Source organism: Erythrolamprus reginae, chromosome 2, assembly GCF_031021105.1.
Source record: "Erythrolamprus reginae isolate rEryReg1 chromosome 2, rEryReg1.hap1, whole genome shotgun sequence".
NCBI classification, from domain to species: Eukaryota; Metazoa; Chordata; class Lepidosauria; order Squamata; family Dipsadidae; genus Erythrolamprus; species Erythrolamprus reginae.
This window is the reverse complement of record NC_091951.1, coordinates 199,409,064-199,428,922: the sequence shown is the minus strand read 5'-3', so window position 1 is coordinate 199,428,922 and position 19,859 is coordinate 199,409,064. Positions and strand designations below refer to the sequence as shown.

The window sequence follows — 19,859 nt, the reverse complement described above, 5'->3', positions numbered from 1 at the left end:
CAACACATGTTGTGACATGTTGCTGCCATCTTTATCCCTCAATAACAAGGAGTAGAGAAACGGGAGAGAAAAGAAAAGTCTTTTGATTACCTTATAAAGCATGGGTTAGAAGACGACAAAGGGGTAGCTCTGGACTTCTTAACAGACAGAAAGGAAAAAGGGTTTTCTTAGAGCAGAGGTCTTGTGGACTTCAACTCCCAGAATTCTCATAGCTGGCTGGAGAATTTTTATTTATTTATTATTTATTACTTAGATTTGTATGCCGCCCCTCTCCGAAGACTCCGAAGATTTTGGGAGTTGAAGTCCGCAAGTCTTAAAGTTGCCAAGTTTGGGGACCTCTGTCTTAGAGGGATTGGTGGAATCTAGGACATCTTGTGCAGGGTCCCTCTACAAACCTTGGTGAACCATTCTTGGTGTGTGTGTGTATGTACAGAGAGAGAGAGAGAGAGAGAGAGAGAGAGAGAGAGACAGAGAGAGAGAGAGACAGAGAGAGAGGAATGTGAGATGTAGGGGTGATGTGTGTGTGCATTCACATATACAGAGAGAGAGAGAGGAGCCGGGGAGGGAGGAAAAATCTGAACTGAAAAACTCAGCTTCACTGAGGCTGAGCATATCTATTTGCAGCCTTTTGCAGGGGTGGCAACAGATGGCAAAGGCAAAGAAAATGTACCACTTTTGACCTGAGACCCAGAAAATGGGTATGGAGTAGCGACCTGTGAATTCCTCATTCCTGATGTACACTATCTCATTCCTACTATCTTAGCTTTTTAAAAAAAAAAAAAAAATCTGAACAGAAACTTAACCAATTGCTTCCTCTGAACAAGTGACCCTCTTAAACTTTTGAAGATCTTTCCAGCGGATCCCATTTCCTGCCCATTACCGATAAAGACCACATTGGCTGATGATTTATTTATTTATTGGATTTGTATGCCGCCCCTCTCCGTGGACTTGGGGCAGCTAACAACAGTGATAAAAACAGCATGTAACAATCCAATACTAAAACAACTAAAAAACCCTTATTTATAAAACCAAACATACATACAAACATACCATGCATAAATTGTAGAAGCCTAGGGGGAAAGATTATCTTAATTCCCCCATGCCTGACGGCAGAGGTGGGTTTTAAGGAGCTTACGAAAGGTGAGGAGGGTGGGGGCAATTCTAATCTCTGGGGGGGAGTTGGTTCCAGAGGGCCGGGGCCGCCACAGAGAAGGCTCTTCCCCTGGGTCCCACCGAATGACATTGTTTAGTTGACGGGACTCGGAGAAGGCCCACTCTGTGGGAACTAACTGGTCGCTGGGATTCATGCAGCAGAAGGCGGTCCTGGAGATAATCTGGTCCAGTGCCATGATGATGCTTTGCTTTGCCATCATGCCAACTTTCCAACTGGTTTATTTAAAAATCCACTCCATGCCACCCACATTAAATAGGGTAAGAGATTCTAGTGGGGCATCAAGAGGTATCTCCATGAGTACGCTGGTGCCCTTGGGCATCATACTGGCTATTCAAGTCTTAGAACTGGCCAAAGGGGCTCAATCACAAAGCAATTGGAGGGAAAGAGGAGAGAGAATATCAAGTCCAAAGCAGACTTTTCTTTCAAATGGTTTTCTTCCCCCTGCAGACACACAGATAAATCTCAAGGTCTTCAATGCAACGGTTGGCTCCTTCTTGCCAGATGTGGAACTAGTTGGTGTGACAGTGGGTCATTCGGGGCCCTTGCCGTTGCCTGAGGCTGAGAAATGGGGCTGTAAGATCATTGAAATCAAACACCCAGACGGCAGCAAAGATTATGTTGTGCAGATCTCGTTTGATAGTCCTGGAGTTGAGAAGGAGGTATGAACACCTATCAATGTAGGCCTTGTCTGCAGAGGTCACAGTGGAATGTCTTATCATTAGCAGCAGAGCAGTGATGTTCCTTTTAGCCCCAATATAATAATTCCAGCAAAACTGAATTATTATGTGGAGTGGCTTGAAACATTTTTCTAGGTACTGTACTGTGTTTCATTCTGCGTGCCTATAATTGGCACACGGGTGCTACTTCAGATTCTTCCTTTTATAGGAGAGGAGAGGTTGCTAACTCCATGAAGTATTCTTTGCTGAGTACCAATAGTTATTTGGACCGCCCATTAGCGAGAAATCCTGGGAATTTCTAACCTGGGAATAGTTTTCAGAAGAATTTTACGCAATTTGAAGAATGTCTTTCCCCTCCCTCCCCAGCGCAAAATGGTCAAAGTTTGGGTAAAAGTGGGTGTTAGATAATTATATTCGGAGAGGAATAATTGGTGAGGTAGGCTTAGAATTCATGGACATATTTTATCAAGTTGTATAAAAGACAGAGCCAAGATTCAAACTGTAGGGTGTTTGGGGTAGGGGCATGACAGTGTTTCAGTGTGCTACACATGTAAACATGTTTTGCAATTATGTTTTCCATGTGGAATCAAAATCAGACTTCCACGATCTTGGTTTTCTCCAAATATATGGTCCTCAGCTCCCAGAATTCATAATGATGGTCATGCTGGCTAGGAAATTGCAAGAGCTGAAGCCCAGATATCTAGAGGTTGCTTGACTGGATAAGGCTGGTATGCAACCATCTGAGGCGGTCCAATTATGTAAATTGTTAAAGGATGTATTAGATTTCTATGCCACCCTGAGTCATCTCGAGAAGGGTGGCATAGAAATCTAATTAATAAAATAAATAAATAATAAATAAATTTTGTAATCCATAAATTTCATCCATCTAAATAGATTGCATGTAACCAATACGAAGCTCAGCTTTCTTTTTAATAGTTACAATGTTAATAATAATGTAGAAATTAATGCCTTCTGTTTTAACTTTTCCCAGTATGTGCCAGAACACTTTCGAAATTATACTACCAACCCTGTATTGAAATTCGTTGTGATTCCTCAGGGAGAAACCTTTGAAGTCCCTGTCCCCCTGTTTGCCTTGGTGAGGGATGCAGGTGAGTTTACTGGAATTAATATTTTCTGCCTCTTTCCATTGTGGATACCAAAAATAATATGGTTAGAATCTGGAAGATAGATCCTCAGGTAGAAGACATTTCCAGTGCAATTGAGAAAGTAAGCAAGTAAATTGAAAATAAGGTATTTTGTCTGCATATCTGAAATGGGCTAGGGCAGTGATGGCGAACCTATGGCACGGGTGCCACAGGTGGCATGCGGAGCCATATCTGAGAGCATGTGAGGCTTTGCTCTATGTCAGCTCCGGAGCACATCTACATGCTGGCCAGCTAATTTTCTGCCTCCCAGCAGCTGGTGGGGAGGCCGTTTTCACCCTCCCCAGGCTTCAGGAAAGCCTCTGGAATCTGTGGATGGTGAAAATCGGGCCCAACAGGCCTACCGGAAGTTCAGAAATGAAAGCCTCCTAAAGCCTGGGGAGGATAAAAAAATGGCTCAACGGGCCTACCGGAAGTTCAGAAATGAAAGCCTCCTGAAGCCTGGGGAGGATAAAAAATGGCTCAACGGGCCTACCGGAAGTTCAGAAATGAAAGCCTCCTGAAGCCTGGGGAGGGTAAAAAATGGCTCAACGGGCCTACCGGAAGTTCAGAAATGAAAGCCTCCTGAAGACTGGGGAGGGTAAAAAATGGCTCAACGGGCCTACCGGAAGTTCAGAAATGAAAGCCTCCTGAAGACTGGGGAGGGTAAAAAATGGCTCAACGGGCCTACCAGAAGTTTGGAGGCTTCAGTGAGGCCTGTGTACATGCGTATGGGGGCAGTACCAGGAGGGTTGTGCACACATGCTTGGGAGAGGGGATGGCATTGCATTATGGGTTTGGGCATGCGGGTGCGTGCTATCACATGCACATGCACCCTTTTGACACCTGAACAAAAAAAGGTTTGCCATCACTGGTCCTGGGTCTCCTGCCTAAGCAGAGGGTTGGAATAGAAGACCTCCAAGGTCCCTTCCAACTCTATTATTCTATATTCTATTGATCCAGAATATGTCAGTCTAAAGTTGTTAGGAACAATTATAACCTTTCATTGATATCTTAATACTATTTAATAAGGCCGTTAAACAGTGGCGCTGATGTAACTAGTCATTTGCATAAAGAATTATCAAGTAGTTGCTGGTGCTATTCTGTGAAGCTAAGCTGTCAGAAATGTTCATGGGAAATGCTTGTGGATTTGGTGCAGTGAGTGGGAAACTAAAAGGACAGGTCCCCATCTTGTTTCCTCTTTTCTCCAGTGCTGCCCTGTGCAGAAGGATTCTGTGACAACGAAGCCCTCTATTTAGTGGTGAAACGTGGCAACGTGGACCAGAATTGGTTGCCCTTTGCAGGAAACGCTCCCCTAACCCAAGAGACTGCACAGACACTTACATATGGATTGCAGGACAATCAAACTCACCTGGTCCTGAGAGTACCAAAGCTCGCCACTCACGTGTTGCTTGAGGTAGGACAAACCTTTCTCTGGACAGCCTTCGATTGAAGAATGTAAAGGGGTGCCTTTTGGGATGGAGCGGGAACCGTAGGTAAATATCATGAAAAAGGTTCCCAAGATCTACAGGCACAGGCATGCATTGAATTCCCCCTGCTGCCTTCAGCTCCAACAATCTAGGTCGGGGTAGGCAAAGTTGGCTCTTCTATGACATGCAGACTTCAATTCCCAGAATTCCTGAGCTAGCATGATTGGCTCAGGAATTCTGGGAGTTGAAGTCCACACGTCATAGAAGAGCCAACGTTGCCTACCCCTGATATTAGGTGGCAAACATGTGGATGGCCAAAATGGCGCAGTGGTTAAAGTGCAGTACAGTGTTCCCTCGCTTTTTGTGGGTTCGAACTTCGCGAATATTCTATAGCACGGTTTTTCAAAAAATATTAATTAAAAAATACTTCACGGTTTTTTTTTCTCTATACCACGGTTTTTCCCACCCAGTGACGTCATACATCATCACCAAAGTTTTGCCTGCCATTGCTGATTGGCTGAAATATCGACCAATCAGCGTTGTTATCGCAAAAAAAAAAAATTATTGTTAATAAATAATTATGTTTATAAATATCAGGATCACTAAGTGTCTTATTCAATGGTGAGCACCAGTAATAATGGTGACTAAATGGTTGTTAAGGGAATGGGAAATGGTAATTTAGGGGTTTAAAGTGTTAAGGGATGGCTTGTGATACTGTCCATAGCCAAAAATGTTGTATTTACCTCCGCATCTCTACTTCGCGGAAATTCGACTTTCGCGGGTGGTCTCGGAACGCATCCCCCGCAAAAATCGAGGGAACACTGTACTGCAGGCTACTTCTGCTGACTGCAATTTGGCAGTTCAAATATTACTAGGCTCAAGGTTGACTCAGCCTTCCATCCTTCCGAGGTGGGTAAAATGAGGACCCAGATTCTTGGGGGCAATATGAGGACTCTCTGTAAACGGTTTAGAGGGGGCTGCAATGTAAAGCGGTATAGAAGTCTAAGTGCTACTTCTATGGCGTTAAAGGACAGCAAAGAGTTAAGTTTTCAACGTCTCTGCCTTGCCATCTTGTCATCATCTGAATGTCTCCAGCCCAAGGATGGGCCATGATGGAAGACCAACCCAAAATAAAACAGAAGAGTAAGCAAGGGATCACAGACTTGCCAATGTGGCTGCTATTACCTTTTCCACTGATGTTCTTGAGTCAGCTGTTGCTTCATCAGTAACAGCAATGATACTGTGGCAGCTAACCTCAGAAATTGTTCATGGTTTCCTCACAATCGGTGCTGCTCACTCCCTTCCTCTTCCCCCTCCTTCTACCTCGCTGTGAAAGAACACAAGGAGAGAAAATCACCACACCGTATCTGGACTGCAAAAAGTCCAGGGAACCATTGAATGACAGGAAATAGGGGGATTCTTTGTGATAATATAAGAGCAGGGGTGGGCTACTGCCCGGACCGGGGGGACGACACAGTGGGGTAGCGAAAATGGAGCTCCACCCCAGAGGACCCAATTTACACTGAAAGATGTTGAAAGAAAATGCAGGGCGTCCTGCACAAGCCAGGCCCACAGTGTGGTAGTAAAAATTTTGGTAGCCCTTCACTGCTTAAGAGTCTTGCTTTGCGGGTAGAGAACATTACTTATACTTCTTTTTGGAGGGGGGCGATTTTTGCTTCCTAGAAACAAACCTGTAGTCGACTTCCTTTGCTTCTGGGAGTAAGCAATCTGCTTGATTATCAGAATCCAGTATCAAAACTCTCTTTGGTTCATCAGGGGTTCTATTCTTTCTCTTTCACCATGATGTAGATCAGGGGTCTCCAACCTTGGCAAGATTAAGATTTGTGGACTTCAATTCCCAGAATTCCTCAGCCAGCTTGCTTGCTGGCTGAGGAATTCTGGGAATTGAAGTCCACAAATCTTAAGGTTGCCAAGGTTGGAGACCCCTGATCTAGATGTGTTACATGGCAGAGGTGGGTTCCTCCCACTTTGGACCTGTTCCATAGAAGAACCGGTAGTAACTTTGGCGGCCTGGGCTGTTAGGACCAGCAGCAACCCAGGCCTGACAAGCCCCCAAACCAGTTCTTTTGGCGGCTCCATAGCCACTGCCATCTTGTTTTTTGCTTCTGTGCATGGGCAGAAGCTTTTTTTAAGCACTGTGCATGCACAAAGTGTGTGGACACCCACGCACCACATCACTGAAAGAACTGGCAGTGAAGAAAAGCAGAATCCACCCCTGCTTAATGGTATTTCCAAAGAGGTCCTTCCTTTATCTATATTAATGAGCCGAGGTGGCGCAGTGGGTAGAGTGCAGTACTGCAGGCCACTAAAGCTGACTGCTAGGTCCGTAGGTCAGCAGTTCAAATCTCATTACCAGCTCAAGGTTGACTCAGCCTTCCCTCCTTCCGAGGTGGTAAAATGAGGACCCGGATTGTGGGGGCAATATGCTGGCTCTGTTAAAAAGTGCTATTGCTAACATGTTGTAAGCTGCCTTGAGTCTAAGGAGAAGGGCGGCATAAAAAATTTGAATAAATAAATAAAATAAAATAAATTAATGAATGGAAAAAAATAAATCTTCCTGGGAGCAATCTCAGGCCAAGGTGCATAAACGGCTGGGGTTAAGAGCTGTGTTTGAACTTTGAACAGCCATCCAGGAGCCAAATAAAATACCCCAAAACCCTAACATTAAATTGTACTTTGTGATATGATGCTTAAATATTTTCCCCATTCTATCATTCGAAAACCTGTTCTCTTTGTGTCTTAGGAAATAAACTCCTTTGGGATTGTGTCCACCTTCCAGTTGCAATTTAAGGACCATCTTAGTCAAACAGAAATGATTGAATTTACTATTTCCTGCAGCTTCTCTCCAAAAGATCTGATTGGTAAATGATATTCCTATTATATACTAGAGTGCCGTCCGTCCCCTGTCCTATTGCTTTCCTATATCTCCTATACCTTTCTTCTATTCCTATATCTCTTCTTCTATTCTTTCATTGATATGTTCTATTACTTTATCTTCTTTTCTATTATTTCTTAGATATATTTTACTATGAGTATCTCCTCTATAACCTTCATCATGTATTTTACTATGTGTATATAGATATATACCCACTAAAACCCTCATTGTGTATTGGACTAAATAAATAAATGAATGAATGAATGAATGAATAAATAGATAGATAGATAGATAGATAGATAGATAGATAGATAGATAGATAGATAGATAGATAAATAAATAAAATATTTAAATCTCTGGAAGATGTTGACCCTGATATCCTTCCAGATACATTAAATCTATTTAGGAAGTAGTCAACCAGATTTCAAGATGTCACTTTCAATATAATCTAGATTAAAGGCACTCATATATTTAGGGGCATATCATTCTGTTATTTTGTACACACACTATATGATATATGATACAGTATATGATATACAATATACGATATATAATATATTATATATATATATAATATATAAATTTTCCCTCTCTCTTTCTGCAAGAAAATTGTAATTTAGATTTGGGTTGGAGGGGCTTTATTCCTCTGATTCTTGGCTCCTTTGTCTCAAGTACATTGTAGAAAAACTATATTGTATAAAGCTTTATATAAGAGAAGGTATTTTGAGGTGCAAAGAAAACACTTTGGTTTAAAAATTAAGGTGGGTTGGAACTGAAGATTGATTTTGGAATCATCATTGTTTTACTGATATTTCATTAGCAACACACACAGTTTTTTCATATTGGAGTTAGTGCTCCCCACCTCATGGTTTACAGGAAAATACTGGCGTGAATTTGACTTTCCCTATTAGTGACCTGGATTCCGCCTTTCATTTCTGTTTTAAGTCTGTTTTAAGCTTCTCTCCAAAAAGTCTTTCCTACTTTAGATTTTTATCAACCTTTATTACATTATAAGTAACTCAAGACCATGGAGATACTCCTATTTTTCCCAGAACAAAAACCCTATGAGCTACAGTAGATTTGACCGAGAGAGAATGGCTGGCACAAAGCCATCCAGTCATGCCTAAAAATTCACAATCACTTGATTTCTAAGACCAACATTTTACACCAAACTGACCCTCCCTCCCTCCCTCCCTCCCTCCCTCCCTCCCTCCCTCCCTCCCTTCTACAGATAAAAATAAAAGCACATTTGAAACAAGGATGACAAGTGACAGTGTCCACAATGGAAGAATAAGGCGGAAATATTAATTTAATGCTAATAGAGTTAAGGACACGAATACTTTCTTACTCATGTATTTGGGATGAAGTCAGTGACCTGGGGGTAGAACTGTTTATTTATTTATTTATTAGATTTGTATGCCGTCCCTCTCCGTAGACTCGGGGCGGCTCACAGCATACAATAAAACAATTCATAACAAATCTAATAAATTTAAAAAAACATTTAAAAAACCTCATTATTAAAGCAGACATACACACAAACATGCCATACATAAATTGTATAGGCCCGGGGTGGGGGTGGAAATGCCTCAATTCCCCCATGCCTGACAGCAGAGGTGAGTTTTAAGGAGTTTACGGAAGGCAAGGAGGGTGGGGGCAGTTCTAATCTCCGGGGGGAACTGGTTCCAGAGAGTCGGGGCCGCCACAGAGAAGGCTCTTCCCCCGGGACCCGCCAGATGACATTGTTTAGTCGACAGGACCTAGAGAAGGCCAACTCTGTGGGACCTAATCGGTCCCTGGGATTCGTGCGGTTACTACTGAATGATTATGCCCAGCAGATATTTAGATAGGGATACATTCTCAGTTCTATTCTACAATCTTCCATAGCATCTTCATCCTTTTGTTAAAAAGGATCAATGAGTTAATGCAGCTTCCGCAGAAGGCTGCAGCGCACTCCACTCTTGTTAATAATCTCCACTCTTGTTATAGTTTCTCCCTCCTCTCTCTCTCTTTAATGTTGTGTGGCTTTGATGTGGGCTATGCAGGAGTGATAAGACAAGTGATTTTCGTAGACCTGCCTCCCTGCTCTTCAAAGTGTAGCTTTGTTACACTTTGCATGCTTCCTTTTGTTGCTTTTATTTTTAAAAAAGCATTGACCTCCTTTATGAAAGATGGGAGATCTTAATCAATAAATGAGGGAGGGAGAAAATGGTAAAAACGATGCCCATTACTGAAGGAGGTGATAACATACGCTGTACATTATTATCTTCAACAATCAGAATGTGAGAATCATATTTCTTTGGAAATGGAAGGCTGTTATGAAGGTGTTGGGAGTGAATGGGTATGCAAGAGTGCCGGTTAACATGGAATGACAGCTGCAATATTTGCTTGTAGCTGGCTATGAAAAACTATGACCAGTGTCAAGAGCTGATTGTCTGGGGGCATCTATGGTGGCATCAATGATGCGGCTCTGCTCGAGGCAAGAGATGAGACAGTGGAGGAGTGGGGTACTGGGGATCAGTGTTCTCTCTAAATTTTTTTTGGGGTGGGCGGAAAAGTATAGTGTCTGAGCGGCAGTCCCTTCGGGACTGGGCGACACAGAAATAATAATAAAATTTCCCTCTCGGGTTCTGGGCAGGTTTGGAAAACTCTGAGTTGATGATGATTTTTAAGTGAGCGATTGCTCACCTGCTCAGCTTAGAGGGAACTATGACTGGGGTTAGCGAGGAAGGAATTCTCACCTCTTGAACTTCCTGGAATAAAACTGTCTCTCTTGCAGACTGCCAGCCTAACGGCACAATTGCAATCTCTGCTCGGACGTTGGTTGGCATGCCGGACGTGGACCTCTCAAATTTAGTGCTGAAAGACAAACGCTGCAAGCCAGCTTCTGTGACAAAGGCAGAAGCAGTCTTCCTCTTCAGTGTAAACTCCTGCGGCACAACTCGCAAGGTGAGAGATTACTGGGGGAAGGTTTTCCCCTCTTCGGGGGGTGGTGTTGGTCTGGAAAGATGCTGCAAGGTAGAATAGGATCTATCTACTGGCCTTCTTCTCCCAGTCTGTCCACACCCTGGCTGGGTTGGGTTGATTTTCCCAATGGGAAAGCCATGTTGGGGAAACAGGTTTATATCCACCCAATAGGACAAGCATCAACATTTGTGCTCGTAATGAACAGTTTTCCAAGTGACAACTAGAGGAAGAGCTAGGAACTATATTTTCACTATGGTACTGGATCTTTCCTACTTCACATGGGGAAGAGGGAAAGGTCCAACATGGGCCTTTTTGACCAACTTTGGATGAAGGGCAGGGATCCAATTTCTATTTGGAATGTTTCATTCCATCCTTCTTTTACAGTTTGAAAACACCATCATGACTTATGAAAATGAGGTCCTGTATTTCCTCCCAGGCCAGGCAACACCTGTTTACCAGTGAGTATTTGTGACTTAAGAACTGAAGGAGTTGGAAGTCAATGTGGCCCTGCCTTGTGTGGTTTCCAAACATGCTGAGATGGCAGATCTCAGAATTCCCAGGTCGGGGAGACTTTGAGTTAAAGAACTATGAGGAGGAATCCTTTGCTTCAGGAAGAATTGCCTTGGCACCCACGATTCTAAAATATCAAGAGATAAGGGGCGAGTACAAGTGCACTAGAGTGCCTTCCGTCTCCTGTCCTATTGCTCTCCTATATCTCCTATAACTTTCTTCTATTCCTATATCTCTTCTTCTATTCTTTCATCGATATGTTCTATTACTATATCTTCTTTTCTATTCTTTCATAGATATATTTTACTATGAGTATCTCCTCTATAACCTTCATCATGTATTTTACTATGTGTATATAGATATATACTGTTCTATCTGGGTGCCCCCAGACTTCAACACCAACTGGAAAAAACAGCCAGACACGCTGGTACAAACAAAGGCACTTTATAGTTTGAAAAATAAACATAGAAACATAGAAACATAGAAGTCTGACGGCAGAAAAAGACCCCATGGTCCATCTAGTCTGCCCTTATACTATTTTCTGTATTTTATCTTAGGATGGATATATGTTTATCCCAGGCATGTTTAAATTCAGTTACTGTGGATTTATCTACCACGTCTGCTGGAAGTTTGTTCCAAGAATCTACTACTCTTTCAGTAAAATAATATTTTCTCATGTTGCTTTTGATCTTTCCCCCAACTAACCTCAGATTGTGTCCCCTTGTTCTTGTGTTCACTTTCCTATTAAAAACACTTCCCTCCTGGACCTTATTTAACCCTTTAATATATTTAAATGTTTCGATCATGTCCCCCCTTTTCCTTCTGTCCTCCAGATTATACAGATTGAGTTCATTAAGTCTTTCCTGATACGTTTTATACTTAAGACCTTCCACCATTCTTGTAGCCCGTCTTTGGACCCGTTCAATTTAAACACAGAGAAAAACCTGTTCTTCCCAACAGGCAGGCTATGAGACTTCACAGCAGAGTCCTGACGGCCAGACAATACAACAGACTTCTTGCTGGCACACCCACCACTGTAGAGAATAAGACCCACACCTTTTTCCCCCAAGGTTTTAGTATTCAAAGTCACAAACCAGAATTCCAAGACGCCAAAGATCACAGCCAGGTCCCAGGACTCCCAAAGATAATACTCCACAAGCCAGGAAGGGTGGGTCTGCCTTTTCAGCCTTTCCGGAGAGCACCACACCCAAACCCAGCTGTTGCCTCTTTAGTGCTGAAAGTACCTGGCTAATTGTCCCCTTCGTTGTGTTGCTCTTCTCTGCCAGAGATTGATGATTGCTTGTGCATTTTCATCTAAGGAATCCAGGCTGCTTGCTGGGGAGAGCTCCACCTCGGGGGACTCTGGCTGTCCTCCCTCTCCCTCAGCCTGAGATTCCTCCTCCCCGTCTGCCTGAACCTCCTGTTCCTCATCCTCCCCCTCTGAGCAGGAAGCCGGCAGAGGATCAGCCGTTCCCTGAGGGGCCTCAGACGGAATCACAACATATACCCACTAAAACCCTCATTGTGTATTGGACAAAATAAATAAATAAATAAATAAATAAATAAATAAATAAATAAATAAATAAATAAAAACTGGGTACAATAGTATGGGTTGGTTTGGAACCCATCTGATCAGATCAGATTAATAGAGTTGGAAGAGACTTTATAATCCAACCCCCTGCCCAAGCAGAAGACCCTTACGTCTGCCTCTACCTAGGATCAAACTTACAACTTCCTGATTGTGAGGCAAGAGCTCCACTTCTAGGACACTGTAGACATGGGTCTCCAACATAGCCAACTAAAGCTTCTCTGAATTTCCTATGTGCATCAACTTCTTCCAAAAAATATGAAAAGAGAAGAGCTAATACTCGTGGTAGGCTTGGGTGAATAAACGAAGGCTCTTTTGTTGACAAATTTTATCTTTTCAAGGTTGAAATGTGCTTGCCAGTACTTCATTGGAAATACGCTGCTGTTCCAGTATAGCCTTGTACAAGCACCGTCACCAACCATATTGCCTGGGACAGGGCAATTGGAACTTGTCCTTAAACTGGCCAGAGGTAATTTCAAAGCAGAGGAGTCACCTATAGCAGTGTTTCCCAACCTTGGCAACTTGAAGATATCTGGACTTCAACTCCCAGAATTCCCCAGCCAGCATTCGCTGGCTGGGGAATTCTGGGAGTTGAAGTCCAAATAACTTCAAGTTGCCAAGGTTGGGAAACACTGACCTATAGCATATCTAAGACAGTAATCAATAAAATGATGGTATTGTATTTTGTCTTTTAGGCAGGGGTTGGGTTCGATCTTTTAGAATAGAATAGAATTTTATTGGTCACATGTGATTGGACACAGAAGGAATTTGTCTTGCTGCCTATGCTCTCAGTGTACATAAAAGAAAAGATAACTTCATTAAGAATCATAAGGTACAACACTTAATGATAGTCTGGGTACAAATAAGCAATCAAATCATATTAGAAACCAGTCAATATAAATTCTAAGGATACAAGCAACAAAGTTACAGTCATACAGTCATTAGTGGGAGAAGATGGGTGATGCGAACGATGAGAAGATTAATTAAGTGCGGACTTAGTAAATAGTTTGACATCGTTGAGGGAATTATTTGTACAGCAGAGTGATGGAGAAACAAATTTTCCTGCTGGATGGAGAGGAAGAATGCAACTAAACAAGGCAACAGTTATTTGTACTTTTAAGCAAACATTTGTATTTAACTTTTTTTTTAAAAATCCAACTTTAAAAAGAATGGAATATCTCACCAAAGCTATTTGTTAAGCATTGTAAGCTTTATTTATAATAAGCAGGGTCCTACAGGATTTTTAGCTTCAATTAGTCTCAACTGTCTTAAGTGAGTGCTCACGAATTTCCATTGCTTCTCTTGGCTTCACTGGGAATTTTTATATTGTTAGGAAATTATGAACTTGAGTCCTGAAACTTGGGCTGTTTAGATTTGAATTACCAGTAACTTAACATGTCATATTTGTCAGTTGAAGGGAGCATATCAGGTCATCCAGCAAAACAGGGTTCGGCTTTATTGTTTCTTTTGTCTGTTCCTCCTTCCAATCTAAGCATGTGGCAGCAGCCAAGAACATCTCTTGGCTGTACTGTATTTTGGGTAACAAATAAACAATTAGTTTTGATCTAATTGGCATAACTGGCATAAGCATGAGTTGTAGAAGAAGAACATCTTTTAGTCCTATCACAAAATCTTTAATTGAGGACAGAGAGAACAGCCTGGTAATACACATTTTTGCAGTTCCCACTGTTTAATTACATTAATAGACTTTCAGCAATTTTTATAGCATTCTTTCTTGAAGTCAACATAGAAGTTGAATCAATGATAAAATCAATCGTTCTTGGACTAATAAACAGATTAGAGTAGAATACTCTAGAGCATAGTTCCCTCTAAGCTGAGCAGTGAGCAATCGCTCACTTAAAAATCATCATCAACTCAGAGTTTTCCAAACCTGCCCAGAAGCCGAGAGGGAAAGAGTGAGAGGGAAGGAGAGAGAGAGGAAGAGAGAGAAACAGATAGAAAAAAGAAAGGAAGGAAAAAAGAAAGAAAAAGAATGGGAGTAAGGAAGAGAGAAAGAAAATCAAAATCTAGTTTGAAACTAGCTCAACTATTTAAGTGGCATTTTGATATTGATAGAGTTGCCCTATTATGAGCTCACTGGTATAGACACACAGTACAGTATTTTATTTTGAAATTCTCTGAGGCAAAACAGGGTGGGTTTTTTGTTTGTTTGTTTATTATTTCTGTGCCGCCCAGTCCCAAAGGGACTGCCGCTCAGGCACTATACTTTTCCGCCCCCCCCAAAAAAAAATTAGAGGGAACACTACTCTAGAGTCTTCGGAGAGGGACAGCATACAAATCTAATTAATAATAATAATAATAATAATAATAATAATAATAATAATAATTATTATTATTATTATTATTATTATTATTATTATTATTATTATTATTATACATAATCCTAGTTTAGACTTCAATTTAAGAATCAGTCTTCATCACCAAATTGAATAAACTAGTTTTGGATACTGGGGTCCTAATATTTTTTTTTCTTTTGCCCATCTGACTTACCTGCAGACCAGTCCTACAGAGATTTCTATCAACACACTGAGTATCCAGTAATCCGTTACCTGCGAGAGCCTCTGTACTTTCAGGTAGAACTTCTTCACAGCCAAGATCCACAACTGGAGCTGTTTCTGGAGAACTGCTGGGCTACTGCAAAATCTGATAGGAACACTTTTCCGCAGTGGCACATAGTGGCTGACAGGTACCAGTTTTAAATGTGGGTTGGAGGGTGTTTGCCAATTATATGAAACTTTGAACATTGTGAGTGAAGTTGTTGCCGAAGGCAGTTTGACAAGGTCTGCATAGAAAGTGGATTGAGTTATGCTAGGGAATGAAAGACCTGTAAAAACTTTCCAAGACAGAATAAAATCTAACACTTTGAAATCACTGCTATTCTATGTTCAATAATTCAGTCATCTAAAAACTGAAAGACGCATTCTTGCCATAAACTCAAAACTCAAGACAGAGCTTGATGGTGTATCTTCTAGAGCAGGGGTGTCAAACTCAATTTCATTGAGGGTTGCATCAGGGTTGGGTTTGACCTTGGGCTGGGGTGGCCGTGGCCAGCTCAACATCATTCATGGTGGGACCACCTGTGGTGGACCGGGTGGTGCTGTGGGATCCTCCTGCAGCCCCCTGCCAGCGAAAATGGAGCTTTGGAGGGCTGCATGCAACCCTCCCAGGCTCCGTTTTCAGCCACGATGGCCTTCTCCATCACAGTCAGAAACAGTCCTTTGCTGTTTCCAAGGCAGTCCTGCAAGCTAGATCTAAACACTCCATGGGCCAGATTTATTTTTTATTTTTATTTATTTATTTTGTCCAATACACAATGAGGGTTTTAGTGGGTATATATATCTATATACACATAGTAAAATACATGATGAAGGTTATAGAGGAGATATCTAAAAAAGAATAGAAAAGATGATATAGTAATAGAACATATCAATGAAAGATTAGAAGAGATATAGGAATAGAAGAAAGGTATAGGAGATATAGGAGAGCAATAGGACAGGGGACGGAAGGCACTCTAGTGCACTTGTACTCGCCCCTTACTGACTTCTTAGGAATTTGGATAGGTCAACCGTAGATAATCTCAGGGTAAATTGTTGGGGGTTTGGGGATAACACTATGGAGTCCGGTAATGAGTTCCATGCTTCGACAACTCGGTTACTGAAGTCATATTTTTTACAGTCAAGTTTGGAGTGGTTAATATTAAGTTTAAATCTGTTGTGTGCTCTTGTGTTGTTGTGGGTGAAGCTGAAGTAGTCGCCGACAGGCAGGACATTGCAGCTTATGATCTTGTGGGCAATACTTAGATCTTGTTTAAGGTGTCTTAGTTCTAGGCTTTCTAGGGCCAGGATTGAAAGTCTAGTCTTGTAGGGTATTCTGTTTCGAGTGGAGGAGTGAAGAGCTCTTCTGGTGAAGTATCTTTTGACATTTTCAAGGGTGTTGATGTCTGAGATATGATATGGGTTCCAAACGGATGAGCTGAATTCGAGGATGGGTCTGGCAAAAGTTTTGTAAGCTCTGGTAAGTAGTGTGAGATTGCCAGAGCAGAAGCTATGTAGGATTAGGTTTGGCCTGTGAGCCTTAAGTTTGACACCCCTGTTCTAGAGCCTTAATACCATATCATCCAGCATGAGTTCTCTATTTCCTCAGTCAGGCGCAAAGGTTTCATTATGGTTGAAGGTGTACTGATAGCAGTTGCGCTAACATTGCATTCAAGTGGATTGTCTGCTCTTTATATATAGCAATTTGGCACAGGCTGGATCTTATAGCTAGTTTTGTTGAGTAACCATATATGAGACTGTGAATACTAACACCTGTCATGGCTGAAATACGTTGATTGGTATGCGTGTTGTTTGATAGGTCTGTATTGTATTTATAATGGGGTTTTATAATCATTTTATAATGGGTTTTTAAAAATAATTTGGTATTTATATTTGATTTCTTACTATTGTTATTGTATTGCATTTAATTTTGTTGTAAGCCACCCTGAGTCACATGGGATTGGGCGGTACAGAAGCCGGATTAATTATTTAATTAATTAAATTTATATATAATAATTCTTAACTACCCATCTCCCTGAGAGAGGGATTCATTCCCTCCCTCCCTGTGTGTGTATATAGGTGTACATGAAGATATATATTAAACGATTCTTTTTAATCTTATACGCTAGCTGTGAAAATACAGAAGATTCACATCAGACCATATTCCATGAAGTCCCCAACACTTCTGTCCCAAACCCTACACACCTGAAGAGGTTTGAAGTGAAAATGTTTACATTTGTGGTGAATAACCAAGCCGTTCAAGGACAGGTAAGGGTTGCCTTTATGGGTCAATTTGGGTACTTTTTGACATGACGTTTCATGATCTAACATTTCATAAGCTGGTCCTACTGATGGTGAATCAGGGTAGTTGACTGTTCCATTGATAACGTTCTCCTCCAACATTCTGCTTTGTGATAGCATTACTGTATTGTCTTTATTTTCCTACCAAAGATATTGTATGACAATCATATAGTTTTTTCTAAGCTATGAACTTTTACAAGGGTATTTCTGTAATATTGTGTTATTGTGGAATACTGGAGTTTTATTTTAAAACCAGTTTAATTAAATTCTTCCCAAGGGGATAACAAGCCCTGAGTCCACAGAGAGGGGCGGCATATAAATCCAATAACAATAACAATAACGACGACAACAATAATAATGTAGTAACATTATCTCAAACTGTTTTGTGATGCTTGGTGATTTTTGTCTATTGTTCAGGTCTACTTCCACTGTAGTGCAGTAATTTGTGATTCCACCCAGTCATTTTCTGATGCCCTTTGTATCAGGAACTGTATTCCCAGAAAGCAAAGAGCAGGTAAGTGATTAAATTATAAATGACTTGGATTGCTGTGTCCTCTGGATTGCAAAATGCTATGTTCTTTACCTACAACCTTGCCCAACTCCTTACCTCCTAGATGAGGTAGACAACTGATGTAGTCGCTGAATTCATGGGCATGCTGCTACAATAACCTAATTGGAGGCAATTTGGTTGAGAATGGTTTCCCATGTATCTAATATTTTTTTCTATAAAGTTTCTAAAAGAATTGGCTATTAGAAGCCATACTCTGAAACAAAAGCTCACGCTCTAAAATGTGCCTAGTTTGTCATGTTTGTTAATGTCTTCTTAAGCCTACGCCGTTCATTATTTCCTTCTAATATCAGATACCAGCTTGTGCCATGGTCAGAGAAAGGTCAGAAGTCTGGTTTGCGGAAAATAAAAATGCACACATTAGTCTAGAAACACGGTTCTTATAGTTAAAAAAAACCCCTAAAACATTTTGCTTTATGTGATATGGTAACATTTTAGCACCACTTATGATTATACCTACCACTATAGATGAGTGTCAAATGTCTCCAAGAAGCCTTAAAATGCACATATTCTATTCACCGGATTAATATTTAGCTTTCAGTTTTTCCAGCATCTGCTCTATTTTGGGAGCAGACAAAGAGGTAAGACAATGAGACATGGTATAATCTCTTAGCCCCCATAAATGTTATAAGTGTTAAAATCCCTTGGTCTCAACCACGTAAAACTACACTTTGAAGGTTAAGGATGTGTCTCCATGACATTGCTTTGTCCTGTCCTGAACCTATGCCTTTCTGCAGTAATGGGCTGCTTCCTCCACGGAGGGGAACACAGTGCGGGTAGTAAGATTATGCAATATTTATTGAATACTTAGTAGGTTTTTCTATTATCCTTCCTTCTCTAGTACCGTAGTATGATCCTTAATTACTTTTAAAATAGGAAATAATTGAATAGTATGTTTTTACCTATAAACGCTTTAATCATTTCAATCATTATCTAGAACTGAACTTTTATAGCAATTAAAGAAAATTCAGTTACTTGCCTAATCTGTTATCATATTGGCCTGTTATCATACCGGCCCTGTTTCCTCCCAGGAGATTCCTGGAAAGGCCCCACGGAGGCTTCTCCCTGCCTTTTCCAGCGCCGTTTCCTCCCAGGAGATTCCTAGAGAAGCCCCATGGAGGCTTCTCTCCGCCTTTTCCAGCCCTGTTTCCTCCCACAAAATTCCTAGAGAGGCCCCATGGAGGCTTCTCCCTGCCCTTTCCGGTTACAGTTTTGGGGGCTTGGATTTGTAAGTGGAAAATGGTTCTTGAGAAGAGGCAAAAAAATCTTGAACACCCATTTCTTATCTAGAAAAGTTCATAAGTAAAGACGTTCTTAGTTAGAGGTACCATTGCGCTGGCTTTGTTAACTGAAATAGAATTGAGACTGAGAGCTGTACAAAATATACCAATGTACTTTTCTGTCATCTTAAGGACTGGAAGAAGTCCTGCAGAAAAAGCCCTTTGGTCTCTTGCAAAATGGTACTTTCCTTCCTTAAACCCAATCCTGTGAAAACAAATACATTTCACTATGGCTAACGATGTAAAATTGGTTGCAATATGTTCTGAATTATATAACTAGCATAAGCATGGTAACATATTTCCGATTAGAAAGGTATGGCTCTGAAGATGAAAAGGCTAACATTTTAATTCTTTCTAGGCCGGAGCACGGATTCCTCCAATGATATCCAGGGATATGTTTCATCTGGAGCAATTGTGATAAGGAAGGTGGAATGATTCCTAAACATCTTATAAAAAGACTGGAATGGTGGCAAAATGTAATTTTTGAAGTATTTATTTCTAGGAGTTGCAGCTGTGTATTATGTAATAAAAAGCCTATAGTAGGTATATTTGGGGATCTTTGTGGTTTGTGTAAATTTCTAGAGCAGTTTTATTCAAACGTCTAGGGTTCTGAGGTCATAAAATATTGGTTGCAAGAATACTTTTGTAAAAACTTCACAAAAATTTTATAGAAAGGCAAATTAGTGAGGCTACAAAATCCAAAACTCCCTTGCTTCAAGGCTTCCTGGTTTCCATGAAATGAAATTGTATCACGCATGCTGTTACACTGAAAAC

General features: G+C 41.1%; 1 protein-coding gene across 1 annotated transcript in view; it reads left to right on the top strand.

Moving 5' to 3' along the window:
- Positions 1–19,631, top strand: part of LOC139161686 (uncharacterized) — a 36,496-nt gene extending 16,865 nt beyond the window's left edge. The window contains exons 11-21 of the mRNA XM_070741141.1: positions 1,622–1,833; positions 2,843–2,960; positions 4,205–4,410; positions 7,188–7,305; positions 10,096–10,265; positions 10,668–10,741; positions 12,723–12,850; positions 14,899–15,088; positions 17,066–17,204; positions 17,655–17,751; positions 19,444–19,631. Of these exons, the coding sequence (XP_070597242.1) occupies positions 1,622–1,833; positions 2,843–2,960; positions 4,205–4,410; positions 7,188–7,305; positions 10,096–10,265; positions 10,668–10,741; positions 12,723–12,850; positions 14,899–15,088; positions 17,066–17,204; positions 17,655–17,751; positions 19,444–19,520 (1,529 nt within the window). The 3' untranslated portion in view covers positions 19,521–19,631. The remainder of the gene's footprint in view (positions 1–1,621; positions 1,834–2,842; positions 2,961–4,204; positions 4,411–7,187; positions 7,306–10,095; positions 10,266–10,667; positions 10,742–12,722; positions 12,851–14,898; positions 15,089–17,065; positions 17,205–17,654; positions 17,752–19,443) is intronic.
- Positions 19,632–19,859: the final 228 nt, after the last annotated feature.